Source organism: Uranotaenia lowii, chromosome 3, assembly GCF_029784155.1.
Source record: "Uranotaenia lowii strain MFRU-FL chromosome 3, ASM2978415v1, whole genome shotgun sequence".
Lineage (NCBI taxonomy): Eukaryota > Metazoa > Arthropoda > Insecta > Diptera > Culicidae > Uranotaenia > Uranotaenia lowii.
Genome location: NC_073693.1, coordinates 294,315,653 through 294,332,106, shown reverse-complemented (window position 1 = coordinate 294,332,106; position 16,454 = coordinate 294,315,653). Strand labels below are relative to the sequence as shown.

General features: G+C 32.8%; 2 protein-coding genes across 2 annotated transcripts in view; one reads left to right on the top strand and one right to left on the bottom strand.

The window, feature by feature from the left end:
- The first annotated feature begins 3,811 nt into the window (after positions 1–3,811).
- Positions 3,812–5,425, top strand: LOC129756978 (histone deacetylase complex subunit SAP18). The gene is made up of 2 exons (XM_055754059.1): positions 3,812–4,054; positions 4,806–5,425. Exons 1-2 carry the CDS (start codon positions 3,986–3,988, stop codon positions 5,184–5,186), a joined length of 450 nt encoding a protein of 149 aa, XP_055610034.1. The 5' UTR covers positions 3,812–3,985; the 3' UTR covers positions 5,187–5,425.
- Positions 5,350–16,454, bottom strand: part of LOC129756977 (translation initiation factor IF-2) — a 37,046-nt gene continuing 25,941 nt past the window's right edge. Inside the window, exon 3 of the mRNA XM_055754058.1 lies at positions 5,350–5,733. Coding sequence (XP_055610033.1) covers positions 5,544–5,733 — 190 coding nt within the window. The 3' untranslated portion in view covers positions 5,350–5,543. The remainder of the gene's footprint in view (positions 5,734–16,454) is intronic.

The following is a 16,454-nucleotide window of genomic DNA, read 5'->3' as shown; positions in this document are numbered from 1 at the left end:
AAATTTTAAAAAAATCGAGTTTCTTTTTATTTTATATTTAGTTTGTCAGATTTATGTTCCCTGAAACAAGTGTCTTCTGTTAGTTTGGCTCCTCAAACCCTACAATTTAAAACCATTACAATCAAACAATTTGTTAAAAAAGTTTTTAGCTGTTTTTAGTAGGCATTGTCGATTTCTTTTATGCAAAAGACTTCAATGCCTTGCTTCATGAAAGTGAGGAACCTTAATATCATCTAGTAGGAAATTGCTAACTGTCAAAAATCCGCAAAATGATGAGATTAGATATTTGAAAATACAAAAAAAAAAAAAATTCGCACCGTAAGGGTTTATAGGTCGATGGTATTGATTGCTGGTTGGCTTCAGCCATAACCAGGGTTGGTCTGGAAGATTTTGAAAAAATATCTGGAAATGGCTGGAAAAGTCTGGATAGCTTGGCTTAAGCGAAGTGGTGACCTTTTTTTTTGTACCTATCGTTTGTTTCTGCCACTATCAGTTACGTGTTCTGTTTCACTCTCAATTTACAAACATCTTCGAAGAATTTTCCATTATTCATAGCTTCCAACCACTGCATTCATTATTCATACATTCTAATCATTTTCTGACATACTATACCATGACCATTTCGAATTTTCATAGTTTCTTAGAACAAGCCTAAGCCTAAAGTCTGGAATAATCTGGAAGAAATGTCAAAAGTCTGGAAGTCTGGAATCTTGAAAAAATGTCTGGCAAAAGTCCAAAAAGTCTGGAAGATCCAGAAAAAATCTGGAAGGTTGATATCATTGGCCATAACCTCAAAACTTGATTTGGATTTTTCCTCATCAGAGTTGCCAGGCCTAATTTTTAAATAAATATTTTTTGCATCACGCGTTTGTTAAATTCAAAATTTCATCCTTTCCAACAAAATGTTTACGATTTCAGCTAGTGGATTTTTTGAAGTATTTTTTTTTACCCCTAAATGTATGCAGCACTCTAATGCCTTTTCAATAAAAACATTTTTGTCAGAATTAATGTTAAATTTAGCTCGAAACTAACCAAAAATTACTTCAATTGGTGCCTTATGCGTTATGACATAACAAACATATCAAAATCTATAAACTTTCAAACACCTTTCATGCTTCCTAATCTAATCTATCCGTCTATAATTTTCATTACTTTCATTTGAAATTCTTCCTATTAGAATGTATAGTTCACCGAAATTCCATTAATCATTAAATTAAAATCATAAACCAGCGGTGATAAATTGTTAACACAAAATTTTCAAACGTTTTAATTTGATTTTTCATTAAAAACAAAGTTTGTTGCAACCTACCCCTTTTTCTAAGTAGGGTCCAAAACGCATGTTTTTATAAATTTAAAAATAACGGGTGAAACCAATAATTTTCTGACTACGTCGATTCGATGTGAATGAATCTGGGGTTCTTTATAAGATTTTGGAATATTAGGTGGGCTGGATCACATCTTTCCTGAATTATAACATTGAATTTTCCGACACGCCCTGACAAAACCGAAAAATCTTGCAAGCTTAATTTAAAATCACCACAGTTTTTTTTAAATTAGTAGAATGTATTATAAGGCATTTTTTTTGAAACGCTCATTGATTTCAACGTTTAAAGCTTGTTTATTTCCCGAAATTACAATCACGTTAACTTTATAAGAAAATCGAACATCAATGGCAACCTGGGTTGCCAGGTGCCCAGATTTGTCTGTAAAACCAAGACTTTTGACTCTTCGTCCAGATATTGGCCAGACACAGATTTTGCCCAGATTTTTGCTCAGAGTGCCCAGATTTTACAGACTTTTAAAATTGAGTGATGAAACAAGGAATATTGAAAGAAGGTAGTGCCGAGAGCCATATTGGATTTTTTTCGTGACGTCACTGTTGCCAAGCTGTCGAAGGTTTATACTGGTAGAACCCAAAATTTCAAAGTTAAACACATTAAAGAACTAAATTAAAATCCAATTTGATTCGGATTATGTTGTAAGCTTACTAGTTGATTGTGCTATGAGGTTTTTTGTGTTTAATAGACTGCAGTGTGTATTATTCTTGAATTTGTTATTGAATGCACAGTCATGCTCTATGTGAAACGAGCAAAAATAATAATTTTCCCCTTTCAAAAGGTCTGATTGGTAGTTTATGGCAGTGCACCTCATCGTCATGATTTGAATCTAACATGGTGTACCATATGAATTTCTAATTTAGAACAATTAACCCCAATAAAACCATTGCAACTTTGGTTTACTAAATTCAAATAAAAGATTGTGGTTGGATTCGAAAAATACTATTTTTGGTTATTTTATTTTATCAACGATTCAAACCTAACTGATTTCAACATTTATAAGCAAAATTTTGAACTAATTATCAAGTTTTGTCAATTTGAGTTAGGATACCTCAGCAACTTCGATCGTCTGAATTAAAGCAAAACAACTACTACTTTTAACTTTTTTAGTATCAGTCTTGTAGAACAATAATATTTCTAGAACTGTGTGCCTTCAAAGTTGAAAAAATCTTCAAATTTTGGTAATTGCTAATAAAAAAGGAAAAATTTCCATATAAATTCACAGATTATTGGCAACAGTGACGTCACAGGCGGTACTAATACTAAAGCAAGGCTGCCTCGGCACTACCTCCTTTAAATATTCCTTGGTGATGAAATCAATATTCATGTATCGGATTTGATCTGTAAGTGCCAGATAGGACTGTAAATCTCGCTTGTATGGATGGATATTTGACCAACCATTCATTAAACTTTTTTTTTTATAATTTTTTTTATCTGGGATTTTAAACTTGTTTGTTTATTCATCCCTTTTTTTTTAAATAAGAGCGGCATGGTACGTGCTAGGAAACCGTGTTAGTTATATAGTTCTCCACTCGACTTCCCTACCCCCCCTCACGCATCGTCAAAATTTTGGATCAGTACCAAATTTGTGATCTTTCTTGTGCACAGACACACACAGACTTTTTTTCAAAATTGCCCAGATTTTTTATCCTCAACACCTGGCATCCCTGATGGCAACCTTGACAGAGAAAATAAACCCACTTTTTTGCTCAGTGTGAATCAGAGATGCCAGGTGGTTTTGTTGGAAATCAGGACACCATGGAGAAAAATATCAAGATTTTTCAAGCCACCACTAATTCCGCTTAGATTCCATAAACAAAGGCAAAATAAGGTACTGTAGACGCCTTTATTTATGTTACTGAGGTGTGCAGAATCTTGGCTGGCATGTAGTTTATATGGAAAATCACCAAATTACAAATTATCTTTTAAATATCACCTGAACACTGCTGAAACTACTTCATTACAAATTTGCTCGATTTTCTGATCATTTCGGTCGTGAATTTTGAATAGGGCTAATGCGCCAAAGTAAACAAATTGGAATTATTAGCTCGGTGATAAAGTACGTTCGGAGACCTACATCTTGATTGTAGAACGTTAACTGAGGGATATTGGGTTTTGAATTAAAAAAAGAAACCAAAATAAAAATTTTTGCTGGAAGCTTATGGAACAGTCAAACTTTGGATGCGTTTTTCTCAAATCGGTTATGTGGGCGCATTTTCCGTATTTCAAATTTGATACTGATTCAACTATAAATACAGTTAAAACAGAAATTTATTCAAAATCAGTACATTTCAGTACATTTAAAAACCTTTTATCAAAAATCAGGACTATTCAGGCCAATTGAAAAAATCAGGACGGTCTCTCGAAAAACTGGACAATTCCTGAAAAGTCAGACACTTGGCACCTCTGTTTTGAATTGACTAAAAATGAAATACAAACGGGTAGTTCTGTTTAAGCGTGCAATCTGTCAGTTGACGGTAAACATCGCAAATTATCGACAAGCGTTTTTCTTGCCTGCAATTCATAATCGAAAGCCGACAATTCTCAATTCTATTTAATATTCCTTTAAACAGGAAGAATATCCATTCTACTAGCTCATTTGTAAGTTAAGCTTGTAGTTTCTCAAGTTTGGTAATTATTGAACCAAAATGGCTGGTTTGGAATCGATGATTGTAGAGGATAAACAACAGTTGGTGAAAAGCGTAGACCGGGAGAAGGTAAGCAACTTTTTCTTTTAATTGTCTTTGATAAAATGATTGCCGGGTTATGCAGATAACATAAAGGTAGTACCTATAGATTTTTCAAATGTGTTTTTTTTATTATAAGTAATCGTTTATGACGATCCTGAACGTCTGCATAAGAACTCTTACAGAATTTCCAAGTACGAATTTAGTTTGTACAATATTCGTTGTAGTTTGGCAATTTTCCATAATAGCGGAGGAAGTTGCTACCTAAAATTTGGATGTTGATACAGTTTTTTAATCAGTTTCTTACTCGAACAGTTTAAACCAGATCGATCTCATGCTTCAGCATTTCATTTTTCTTTGAAAAAAAAAATTTTTTTTTACGATGTACGGAGTACGATGATCCAACATAAAAGGTAGCAATAAACTGCACCTTATTTTGTTTCCATTAAAATCTTACTTTTGTCAAACTTAAAAAAAAATAGAGAGCTTTATTGATCATCATACAGTCATCATCAGCCAGTAATCGACAAACGGGAAAAGTGAAAATAATATTTAATTACGTTAGTTTGATGAACGAAGAAAATATAAGAATTTTAAAAATCATTTAATGATTCTTTCCATTCCTGAAATTTCCCATTCTTCCTGAAATTTCTGTAAATGTTTAATCATATCAACTCTACTTCAATCAAATTATTTTTAACCAATCACTTCAAATATAAATCGACAAAAATCGTTACTGCTTTCTCAAAACAATTTAAGAAAATGCAAATTTTTATTCCAGACCTGTCCCCTCCTACTTCGGGTGTTCTGTTCCACTGGCCGGCATCATTCGGCGAGTGAGTACAATCACGGCAATGTGCCATCGAACGAGTTGCAAATCTATACCTGGCTCGATGCCACGCTACGGGAACTGACGACCCTGGTGCGGGATGTGAATCCGGAAACCCGCCGAAAGGGAACCTACTTTGATTTTGCCATCGTATCGCCGGACCGCAATTCTATCTTCCGGATGCGGGAAATCGGCGTAACTTGTTCGGGCCAAAAAGGAGCCGACGATTCGAAAACACTGGCCCAGGCTCGGTTCACCATCGGGGACTATATGGACATCAACATCACTCCACCGAACCGAATTCCGCCTGGCAGGAGGCAGAGGCCTTACTAGGGTCGGAACAGACCCGGCAGCCGCTGGTCTACCAGTGGAAATGGTCGGGTGATGGACCCTAGCAAAGGCAAGTAGCAGTAACCGGACGGAACAAACCGAAAAAAAAAACACAAAAAAATCCCCAACGTGTGTGCGAGTGTTGTGGCAAAAAAGAAAAAATGCATTTCTTTTTCTCATTTTTTTTATTAGAAATCTTAAGTCGTAAATGTAAAATAAATACACAATCCTAATGACAAATACGCAAACGAATTTTTCGTGACCTCGAATTTTGGAGAAGGAAATTCCCCGTTGCGTCGGTTAGGAGTTGGAAAATCTCGAAAGGGATGGTTTATTATTTTTCTCGTTTAAATTACTACATTAGTTCCTATAGTATTGCTGCTGTTGGCCCTGCTGGGGTCGCTTCAGCTTGCCGGCATTTTTGTGGGACAGCTCCTCCTCCAGCTCTTCCTCGTCCTCTTCGTCCCGCTTGTTGGGGTCGCACTGGATGCCGGTTTCGTAGTTGTATTCGCGTTTCTCGCCATCTGGATCGACATAGCCGTAACGACCACTGTGGGTAAGAAGGGTAGAAAGAAAAGGAATATCGTTGAAAATACTTTCTATGATTAGTAACTTAAATAAATGACAACTGAATCGAGGGCGTGATGACCACATGAGGCAAAATTTAACTTTCAGGCTTTTAGTGCTATTAAAACTGTGTGTTTTGAGCCTTTGGATTTTCGTTTTTTAAATGCAGTTCTCTTGAAAAGAAATGGTAGTGAAAAAAAATTTTTTTATAAGTACATCCGAAAAAGCTTTTGCAAGAATATGAACGAATCGCACCTTTTCGTTTTTCAACCACTCTCTTTTCATCGCTATAAGCACTCACTCATGGCCACTCAATAAAATGTTCACTTTTGAATGTTAATAAAACGAAGTGTACTAACTTGTGGGTCATCTTACCCCGTACGTTGGAAAACCATCCGATTAGTAAGTGTTGACTAAATCCCAATTTCCAAATGGTTGATCTGTTCTTTTTGCCTCCCTTAAATTTTTTTCAAGTGTCTGACATCCCACTTTAGCCATCTGTCAAATAAGTCTCAAGTTTGTATTTAATTTTTCTGTTTAAACCACGTGTAAGCTGAAGGAGCTTGTCTTGCCTTATTCCCTCTATGTGTATTTTTAAATTTTTGCATGGTCTAGTAAGGGAATTTTTTGTTAAATTATTTTTACTTCGTTCTGCATTTCCGTGCGTAATTTTATCTGGCCTTTGAAAAAGTATAGTATAAATTTTGGCGTTTTCTTCAAGAATTCACCACAAAAGTATGAGTTATGAGTTTTTCTAGCAAATTTTCCCGTGATCAAAGAACTGACAGTTCTCGACATAAATGATCGGTCAGAATTTATCTTTTTAAACGTGGTGATTGTAGGGAATAAGGTAAATGAAAAGATTTTGTATTTAAGACAAAAAATAAACAGTGATTAAAAATTTAAGATTTGCAATCTACCCATGGTTGTTATTATATCAAGAGTATTTCAGAATTTTCCTCATTTTGGGGGTGTTTTTACAGGATAAAATTTTAGTTTTATAAGTTTGAAAACGGTCACTACAGACATGAATTTGTAAAATTATGTAGTTATTGTTATTATTTTCTTCTTTGGGTTTTACATGTTTATGTGGACAATGATTTCATTTTGTTTCCCGGGAGAATCGAAATAAGCAAAATAAATTGAACTCAGTTCACAATTCGGATTCAAAATTCAATTATATTAAATTAAATTTTAAAACTATTATTTAGAAAACGGGCAGAATAAATTTAGTTTACTTTCTCAAATTCAGAAGCCCGAACTGTTCGCAGTTTAGTAGACTCTTCGGTAGATTTAACTTCATTAAAGTTAACGGTTAAAGCAGAGAATATCTAACTTTGGGCTTATTCATCTCGACATTAAGTAGAGAAGTTGAAAAGTTTAACTTAAGAAGATTTCAAGATAGGAAATCTTATCTCATTTTTGAACCGCATACCTAATTATGATTTGAAACACGTGTGGAAATTAGTGCTCCAGATTCAGGTTAAGAATTCCAAATTACTAACTAATAGACCTTAATAACAGTTTCTTAACCAAAATTGTTCGTTGTGTACCTATATACACTGGGGATAGAATAAGCATGCCAGATTGGCCGAATTTGTTTATTTAAAATCCGGATCGGCCTGATTGCCCTGGAATTGTGAAACATCCCTGTTTTGTTAACATTTTTGCAAAATAAACCAAAAAAAAAATTAAATGTAGAACTATAATCTTCTTATGCCTCCAAAAACGCAACTTGTGGATCAAGTGTCAACGTCAAAATGCTCAAGTATTGGATTTTTTAAGCGATTTCTTCTTCTTCCTTCAATAATTTTAATTAATAAATCTTGCATTTTTTCCCAGATTTGTAGTGATCTAATGCCATAGGCTTTTGAGAAAATTAACCCGGATTTACCGGTCCTGACACATGCTGAAATTTCTCCAATGCTGCAGAACTGCCTGGAGAACTGATTTTCAGTAAATATAAAATCTTCGCAACAAATTTGTTATTTTATATGAAGAGTGCATTCAATTAAAGCTTTTGTGTGTTTTATTCAATCTATTTTTACAAGCTCTCAGTTTTCTGATATCTGCAGGCCAGACGGCTTCTGTTCTTAATACGAGCAACGCTCAAGTTGCATCAATTAAGGCAATATGAGTAAGTTCAACGCTGATATTTTAGGCACAGTATTTGAAAACGCCTGCATTTATGCGAGCATTACAAAATTGCCTTTTAAACCCTCTAGTGCCTAACCCCGCCTTTAGACGCGGTCCACTGAAATCGGCATAAAACGAATGCAAATTATAATTTAATGGAAACCTTTTGACTATCAATTATCAAGCTACAGCTTAGAAATTGATTTTTTTTTCGAAAAATTGATGGCCTCAGTTTTTCAATCTAAAATATGATAGGCAGTTAGGTCTAAGAGTTACCACCACAATTTTTTTGAAAAATAAAAAAAACATCCTAAATTAGGTAGGAAAGATGAAACATAAACCTCGTATAAAGGCGGAGGTCGGGAAACAACGACAACAATCCGAAAAATATGCACAGTTTTGACTTTTCATACAAGATGAAATATCTCAGTTATTTGTGGAACAATTTTAACGAAAATAATATAAAAATATAGCTATGAGTCAATATGTTTCAAAATTTAGGAAAAAAATGATACTCCAACTTTGACTTGAAAACTTCAAACTGAAAAAGTACTGAAAGTCATGTTTCTTAGCCCCTGTGCTTATGCAATTTTCGAAAAAAATCCAAAAATTTTCATCACTTATACAGTTTTTTTTGTAGAACAGAAGTTGTTTGCTATTATGAAACTAAGCTTCTTTGAACTATTCAAATAAAATTAGGGTTCTTGATAGTTAAACTTCTTCGGCGATGAACTGAAAAAAATAGTTATTTATGTAACAATTACCAGGTTGAAAAAAAGATTTTTTTCAGCAAGAATCGTACACTTATGCAGCGAGGCTTGCCGAATTGAATAACTGCGACGAGTGATGAAATAATCGAGTTTTGCAACTAACTGCACAACTTGCAAATTGATTCTAGCATAAGGTGGAGTATACCCATCGTTGGGCGAAATATTCTACAAAATTCTGTTCTACAAAGTTGTTATTCCATAAATTTGTTAAAATTTCGAAAAAAACGCGAAGTTTTCGGTGTCTAAAATAATAAAGATGGAAGTTGTCGCTCGCTTCTCAAATTTCAGAAAAGCGTGTTTTGTCGATAAAATTTTTTTTATTAATAAACGACCACAATGTTTATATGGCCTCAAGCAAAAAGGAAGACCAAAGCTTCTGAAGGACGATGAAATTTTTACAAATTTTGTATTGAATTGCCCAAACCCCCTCTTACCCCACCCCTCCCCCCCCCCCCCCAAGGAGAATTTTTCCAAGAAAAATTTTCAGTTCCGGCAGAATTTTGTCATCACTCTAGGCCTGAGACATCATTTAACGACTTTATATTCTGTTCACGAATTGAAACTAATTTTTAATTGTAGATTTCGATTTCCAATTCAGTTAGTATTAAGTTTAAAGACTCAAATCTTGACACACGAAAATCCCACCTCGTGTTTAAAATGGGTTTTTACTAAGAAGTGTAACTAAACATGTTCAAAATTTGAAACCATTTAAACTTCATTCAATTCATTCATCGAATATGAATTTCACACAGCATTAGATGGTTGTCCCGCTAGAGGTGTTGAATTTTTACGATAGTCAACAGAATTAGCAAAATCAAAATCTTACTATCCATTTAATTACTTTGATTATAAACAAATATTTAATGTCATTCAAAATTTTATGCCAATAAAAATACTTCTTTAAGAAACAAATTAGAGCCTAAATTTTATTTTTCGTTTCTCATTCTTCTGAATGCTAAACTCCATATTAAAAAGAGTTTTGATAAATTTCTCAAGGCCACAAAATTCACATTCTTCCGAGGTGCAAATACTGTAAGAACTGGTTTTGATTAACTTGGGTGATCTGAATCCAAATATACAATTAATTTTTTGTCTAACAGTCTTTGTTTCCAAAATCACTTGAAAATAGGGAGAACATTTAAGAAATTATGAGTATTTTGTATCCGTCGAAATACTGGGTCCTCGAAAGGACAAAAAGTAAAAACTGTGATTTTCTTATCAAAAATTTGGATTCATAGGCTTCCAAGAAAATTATGTTTTCAAAGCACCCAGACCCAGTATTTCGACGGATAAAAAATATTCAAACTTTTGAATCTGCACTTGAAAATTTATAAACGTTACACTTATATTAAACCTTTACTGAATCGTTCATTTATTATTAATCTATGAAAAGTTCGAAGTAGGTAGTAAATTTTCAGCTAAATTTTGAACAGCAACGTTAAATCAGTTTCTAATTCATTATTCGAGAAACCATCCATTTCCAACCTGTACTTTGTCAGTATAAGCTATCAGTGACGAATTGAGAATGTTGTTTTATGAATATTTGAAGTTATTATTATAAATTTTTTTTTTTTGCTTTTGTTTTATAACTAGAAAAATTCGAGCATAAAAATTGTTTTTATCTCTGATTTTGACCACTGGCACTCTTGAAATAAAATTGATATTCTTCTTTGTATAATCTTGAAGTGTGTGTTTTGAATAAATTTTCTCAAGTTCAAAATAGATTTTTTTTGTCTCATGTAGAATTCACAACTACAATCATGTTTCAATAATTCAACATATTACAGCAGAAATTTTGAATCAAGCCTTCAATTGAAAATGAAGACAAGAATGTAAATTATTTTGCTGTTTTTTTTTAATTAGAGACGTTTTAACCTACATTGGTTATTTGCGTCTTTTTAAGATAGAAAAAAATTACAGTATTTGATAAGTTTTTAGTTAATCCTATTGCTTTAACAAAGTTTAAATCATTTTGCTGTTGAATATGGTAGAACGATTATAATCGAAACAAAAAAAAAATTCTGAACAATTTTTAAACATGAACAAATTTTTACTTGATCTGAAATTTATGCTGGAATTTGGAATTAGATTTAGAAGTAGAGATCTGCGAATATTGATCGGCCGAATACCGCCCAAAAGCCGTAAAGCCGAATATTCGGCTCACCGAATAGTTGAGCTAAGTATTCGGCCGAATAGGTCGAACATTTATTAGTTAAATTTATACAATAACAGACTTGTAAAATTTTTCAAATGATTTTGGATAATTAATGAAACATCAGAGAGTAATGTTGAAAGAGCTAATCCATCATCAAAAAATTAAGGTTTCAGCAACACATCTCAGGTGTATCTGTATATCTTTCACTGTAGATCGTAAAGGAGAGTGTGATAAATATCGCTTTATTCTTTGATTATTGTTCAATCTAGATTTTCGGGATATATTCAGGCTTGCCGATAAATCCAGTAAGAACAAGAGATAAGCTCAATCTGGCCTTAATGCCCGGATATCGTTAAAAACTTTCCAGATTTGGCCCGGGTTTGTTCAGATTATTTGCTAAATCAAATAAAAGACTAAAATTTCATATTGAAAATTTGAAGATTTTGTGTTCATGAACAATTTTCAACAAATTCCAGAATGAACATGTTTTTTTTATCTTTAGATACATTTTTGTGATTTGATGAAAACCTTAAATTTCAAGTAATTATCCTTCTTTTTCCTCTTGTATATTTGAGAATGAAGCATAGATTTTGTTCAAATTTGCCTTTTTTCATTTTCTTTTTTCAAAAATCGTTATCAAAAATGCAATTTCAAATTGCTTTGCACCTGTTTCGACATGTTATGTCCCAGATTTTACAGGAGCCCAATCTCTTTGTTGATAGACGTCCTAGAAGCGACAAGTCATTTGATGTCCTTCATGGATAAAAATAATCGACTCAAAACTATAGAATATTCGACCGAATATTCGGCCGAATATTCGTTTGGACGAATAGTTGGAAAGGTCAATATTCGGTATTCGGCCGTCCGTCGAATACCACTATTCGATACATCTCTATTTAGAAGCTTTGAATTCTGGTTCTATTCAAAATTTTAATTCGATTTGGTTTTCGGAGGTTTCGGAAATATTGAAGTTTAATTTGAAAACTTGGCTGCTTAAATTTTTTTTCAAGTGAATGTTTAGTTCAGAATAAGGAACTTCATTTTGAATAATTTATTGATGACTTTCCGGAAATAGCATTGATTCGAAACTTTGATTCTGATTTATTTTGAATCGTATTACATGGTAAAGTTTATTATTTTTTCGTGTTTGTGTTATGGTCATAAGTAAGAAAATGGATTTTCAAATCAGTTTTCTTGCTTACTGTGCATTTTTGGTATTGTTATTATTTCTAGTTCAATTTGAATTTTAACACGTTCGTCGCCACGCTCATTTTGGTAGTTTTACTAGCCGGGCCCAAAGAAATGCTGCGAGCGAGAAAGAAAAGAGAGAGAGTTCCCAGATTTGCAACGTGTTGCTAAACTGAGCGGCTAACTTGAGTAAGAGAGCGTCACCTGCTTTTTGATGTGACGGGCCCCCCAGGAAATACATTCGTCACCCGAATATGGGTGCCGTGGCGACGAACATGTTAAACCCCACCCCCCCCCATGGACAGGTCCTTCACACGGGCCTGTAGTTATGGTTATTTTACTGAAACAGTAGGGGAGAGTGGGGATACTTGATCCCCTTTTCTTATTTTCACCATATCTTTTTGTAAAATTTTAGCAACTCGCCGTCTTTGACATTTTCTGATAGCTTGTAACTTCAAGTTTCTATGCTCCAAAAATTAGAACGATACTTGAACCCGTTGATGCACTAGAAGCACCTCCTTCAAAGAGGTGGTTGAAAAGAGGGAGGGGAGGTCTCCCTTACAATTTCCAGTATAGCTGGAGAGTTGATCGAGCAAATTGAACCATATTTGGCATGAGACATGTTTCTATTATAAATTGAAGCCCCACCTTTTTTCAGCGGAAGATATAAAGGGGGAGAGGGGGGCTTCCATACAATTTTTTTTTGCATATCTCGGAAATTAATCGAGCAAATGAAACCAAATTTGGTATCAAAAAGTATTTGAGTACGAAAAATACTTTTTCTATTCGAAAAAAAATCCTTTCTTGCAGTAGGATGATAGATTTGGGAATATAGGAAGAAAATAGGAGGCTTACAAGGCAGGACATGTGAGAGGGGTTCTCTTATCAGTTTTTTTTAGCATAAATCCAGAATGTATCAAGCAAAATCAACCATATTTTATAAGTTAGATTGTTTGCGTACGATTAATTTGAGACCCTACAGACAGATTAACATTATCAGATCTTTAACACAAATTTATAGAGCAAGATTCAGAATATTGGCAAAGACAAATATTAGTTCAAGTCAGGGCCGTAGGAAGAACCGCCTCATGGGGGGGGTTTTGGTGACTGATTTTGTCTTGTGATATTTTTTTCTTAAACAATGTATTGATAGAAGAAACTTAAAAAAAATTGTGAGTTTCATTGGATTACTCTCTTTTGAGTTGTTTCAAATTGGGCATTAGTTTTTCAAATTAAACAGTAACTTTTGAAAACACGTCCCAAAATTTTTATAATGCTTAGCTTAAAGTTGCCAAATAGTTAAACCCACACGTATCCGGGCTGGGCAAATCCGGGCTATTAATTTGGGCAATATCCGGGCAAATTTGGTCAAACCCAGGAATTTCTCTACAAAAAAAAAAAAAAAGAAAAAACAAAATCATAAAAACTTAACAGCAGATTTAAAATCGTGTTTTCCAATAAACCTTTTATGATTTTTTCATGAAATTTGTAAAAAAAATGAGTTTTGGACGCATAAATAACCAAAAATTTACAACACAATTTGTTTTTTCTTTGCTTTAATTTTGGTAAATAAAGTGAAAAATCCGGGCAAAATCCGGGTTTTTTTAAATGTAAATCGGGCATCCGAGTCGGAGCGAAGCTCTCTTAGTTTTTTTGATTAAAAAACCAGGCACCCCCGGATTAAACCAGGCAATCTGGCAAGCTTAGGTTAGCTTAAGGTTGCCAGAATTTTTTCAGCACGTATCTGGGCCGGACAAACCGGGCAATTTTTATGTAAAAACCTGGAAAAATCCGGGCATTCCATTTCAAATAGACGACCGTAAATCCGGGCAATATCCGGGCAAATTTTGTCAAACCTCAGAGATTCCTCAACAAAAATCAAGAAAAAAATAAAAAACAAAATTTTTTTCATCAAAACTTATCGATAGATTTTTTTTTTCCAAAAAACCTTTCATGATTATTTTTATAAAACTTGCACATAAAATTTCTTTTCGGAGGTGTTTGTTGTTTTTTTTTTTGTTGTTTAATTTGCAAGATAAAGTGAATAAATCCGGGCATTTTTCTATGAAATCCGAGCAACCGGGCCGGGCAGGACTGTTCTCAAATTTAGTTACAAATATCCGGACAAACCCGGATGAAACCAGGCAAACTGGCAACCTTAGGTTAGCTACATTTGTGAAGCCTTAATTTTTTAGTAAGAAAATAGGAATTTATTGTCAGCGATGGTAGAATTTTTTTGATTTCCTCAAGAATCTGATAGATTTTCTTAATTTGATTTGAGCATAGAATAAGTTTTATTTAAATCCTTTAATGTCTTCCAAAATATATGTTCAAATCAAATAAGCTGAATATAACAAATTCTTGAGTATATTAAAAAAAAATCGTTATTTGGTAAAAATAAATTCTGAGAAGAAAGGGGAAAAAAATTAAAATAAATCAAATTTTTCAAAATTAAAAGTAGAGATTAAAATTCTGCGCTAGAATCTGATTCTTGAAAACTGGATCTATATTTTAGATTTAAGTTTTAAATTTGGTTCTTGAAAAAATTGAAATATTAATTATGTTTAACAATACGTTAAAAAAATGGAGTTCACTGTGAATCTCTTACGTTAAAATAACATGTTTTGTTTTTCAGCCAATCATGTTTAGAAAAAAAAATGCTTAACTAAAATTCCGTGGAATTTTTTTTAAATCAGTTTTTTTAATTAAACAAAACTTGCAAAATAACCTCAAATTATACTTAAAAGCTTAATTTTTAGCTAGAATAGTGAATACAAACTGTTTTTGAATAACATTCAAACTTTTGAAATTGAATTAAAAAATAAAATTGTAAATCTGCAATCTCTTGTGATTTGAATTCCTCTACTAGTCTTGTGAGTAAATTTAAAGTCATCTTGATATGAAACTAATTTATTAGCTGAACCTGAATTATGAATTTGAATTCAAAATTTCCATTTTAAATCCTTTGATTATGAATTTTGAATTTTGTTTCTGATCCTGTTTCCAAGGATTGAAAGTTTGAATTCTGAATAATAATTAAGTTTAAGTACTTTGTATCAGAATATGAAACAAAAATTCAAAATGGGTTCTTATTTTCTTTTTTCATATTCGAATTTTTTTTATCGAACTATTGAAAATGAATATGAGTATGAATGAAACTTTGAATGAAATTCAAAATCGTTTTTGAACCCGTTTTTCAAAACAGCATTTCATTTCTAATTTCTAATGATGATTCGAACGGTAGATCACGAATTCTTAACTGGATACAGAATCGCAAACATGAAAACCGAATTTAAATTTTGGCTTAAGTAAACCAGAACTTCCGGTATGAGTTTGATGTCATTTGAAATTTAAAATTCAGAGCTAATTTTGAAATTTTGAAAAATTGTAGCAGATTGCCGAATTTTGGATTAGTTTTCGAGAGTTTTGCCTCAGTTTTCAGTCAAGATTGTTACACTTAAATAACTTTCCTCTATCATCAAAATTGGATAACAAAATGATAATTTTGTTTGTAAAGTGGAAAACCTCGCTAGCTGTTTCTGAACCCTCATGGGGGGGGTTTAACCCCCAAAACCCCCCCCGTTCCTACGGCCATGGTTCAAGTTATCTTTGTGCTGCAATTCAAAACTCCAGCTGCAGCTCTCATATTATAGCGGTTGCTTATAAATTATGTTATAATTTGATTTAAAATAATGCAAAGCACACCGGGTCAGCTAGTTGTTTGATAAATATTAGTTTTTGAATAAATATTAGTAATTTCGTAATCAGCAATCATAACGATCAATTCAGAAGAAGAATATGCCGTTTGGAAGGGGGATCAATTGTACCCAACTCTAGGGGATCAATTATACCCATAATCAACATTTTAGAAAACTTTTTCTGAAAAAAGTTGAAAGTTTTCCATTGCTTTGAAAATATGGTATTATGAAGTTCATTTTACGCTCGAACGATTGATACATTGTAACAAATATTTTTTTCATAATTTTCCCATGTAAGGAACATTTTTTTGGTTTGAAAATTTAAAAAAAATCTATATGATTATAGAAAAATTTGTATATGTGGTAACGCTGATTTGGACTAGAGGGATCAAGTGACTAATAACATACATACTATTGCTTTGAAAATATGAAATTATGAAGTTCATACTCTAACGATTGACATATTGGAATAAATACTTTTATTATAATATTTTAGTAAGTCATATAAAAAAGATATTCAAGTCACATTTTGTAACATTTTTCAAACAAAGTGCAATAACTCAAAAAATAATTTTTAAATTTTTTTTAGATGACCGGTTTGTTCTGTTTGGCAAATTTTTCTAGAACATTTTATCTATCTATCCCCAGGGATCAAGTATCCTAATTCTCCCCTATTGGTGATATTAGTGAATTTATGATAGAAAAAATGATAAATTACATGTTCATAAAGAGTATTTTGTTTTATCGACATTTAAAG

Excerpts from the sequence above, each read along its gene's own strand:
- LOC129756978 (XM_055754059.1), top strand. The coding sequence starts at position 3,986 with ATGGCTGGTTTGGAATCGATGATTGTAGAGGATAAACAACAGTTGGTG. Across the intron at positions 4,055-4,805 it reads AAAGCGTAGACCGGGAGAAG|ACCTGTCCCCTCCTACTTCG; the intron begins GTAAGCAACTTT and ends TTTTTATTCCAG.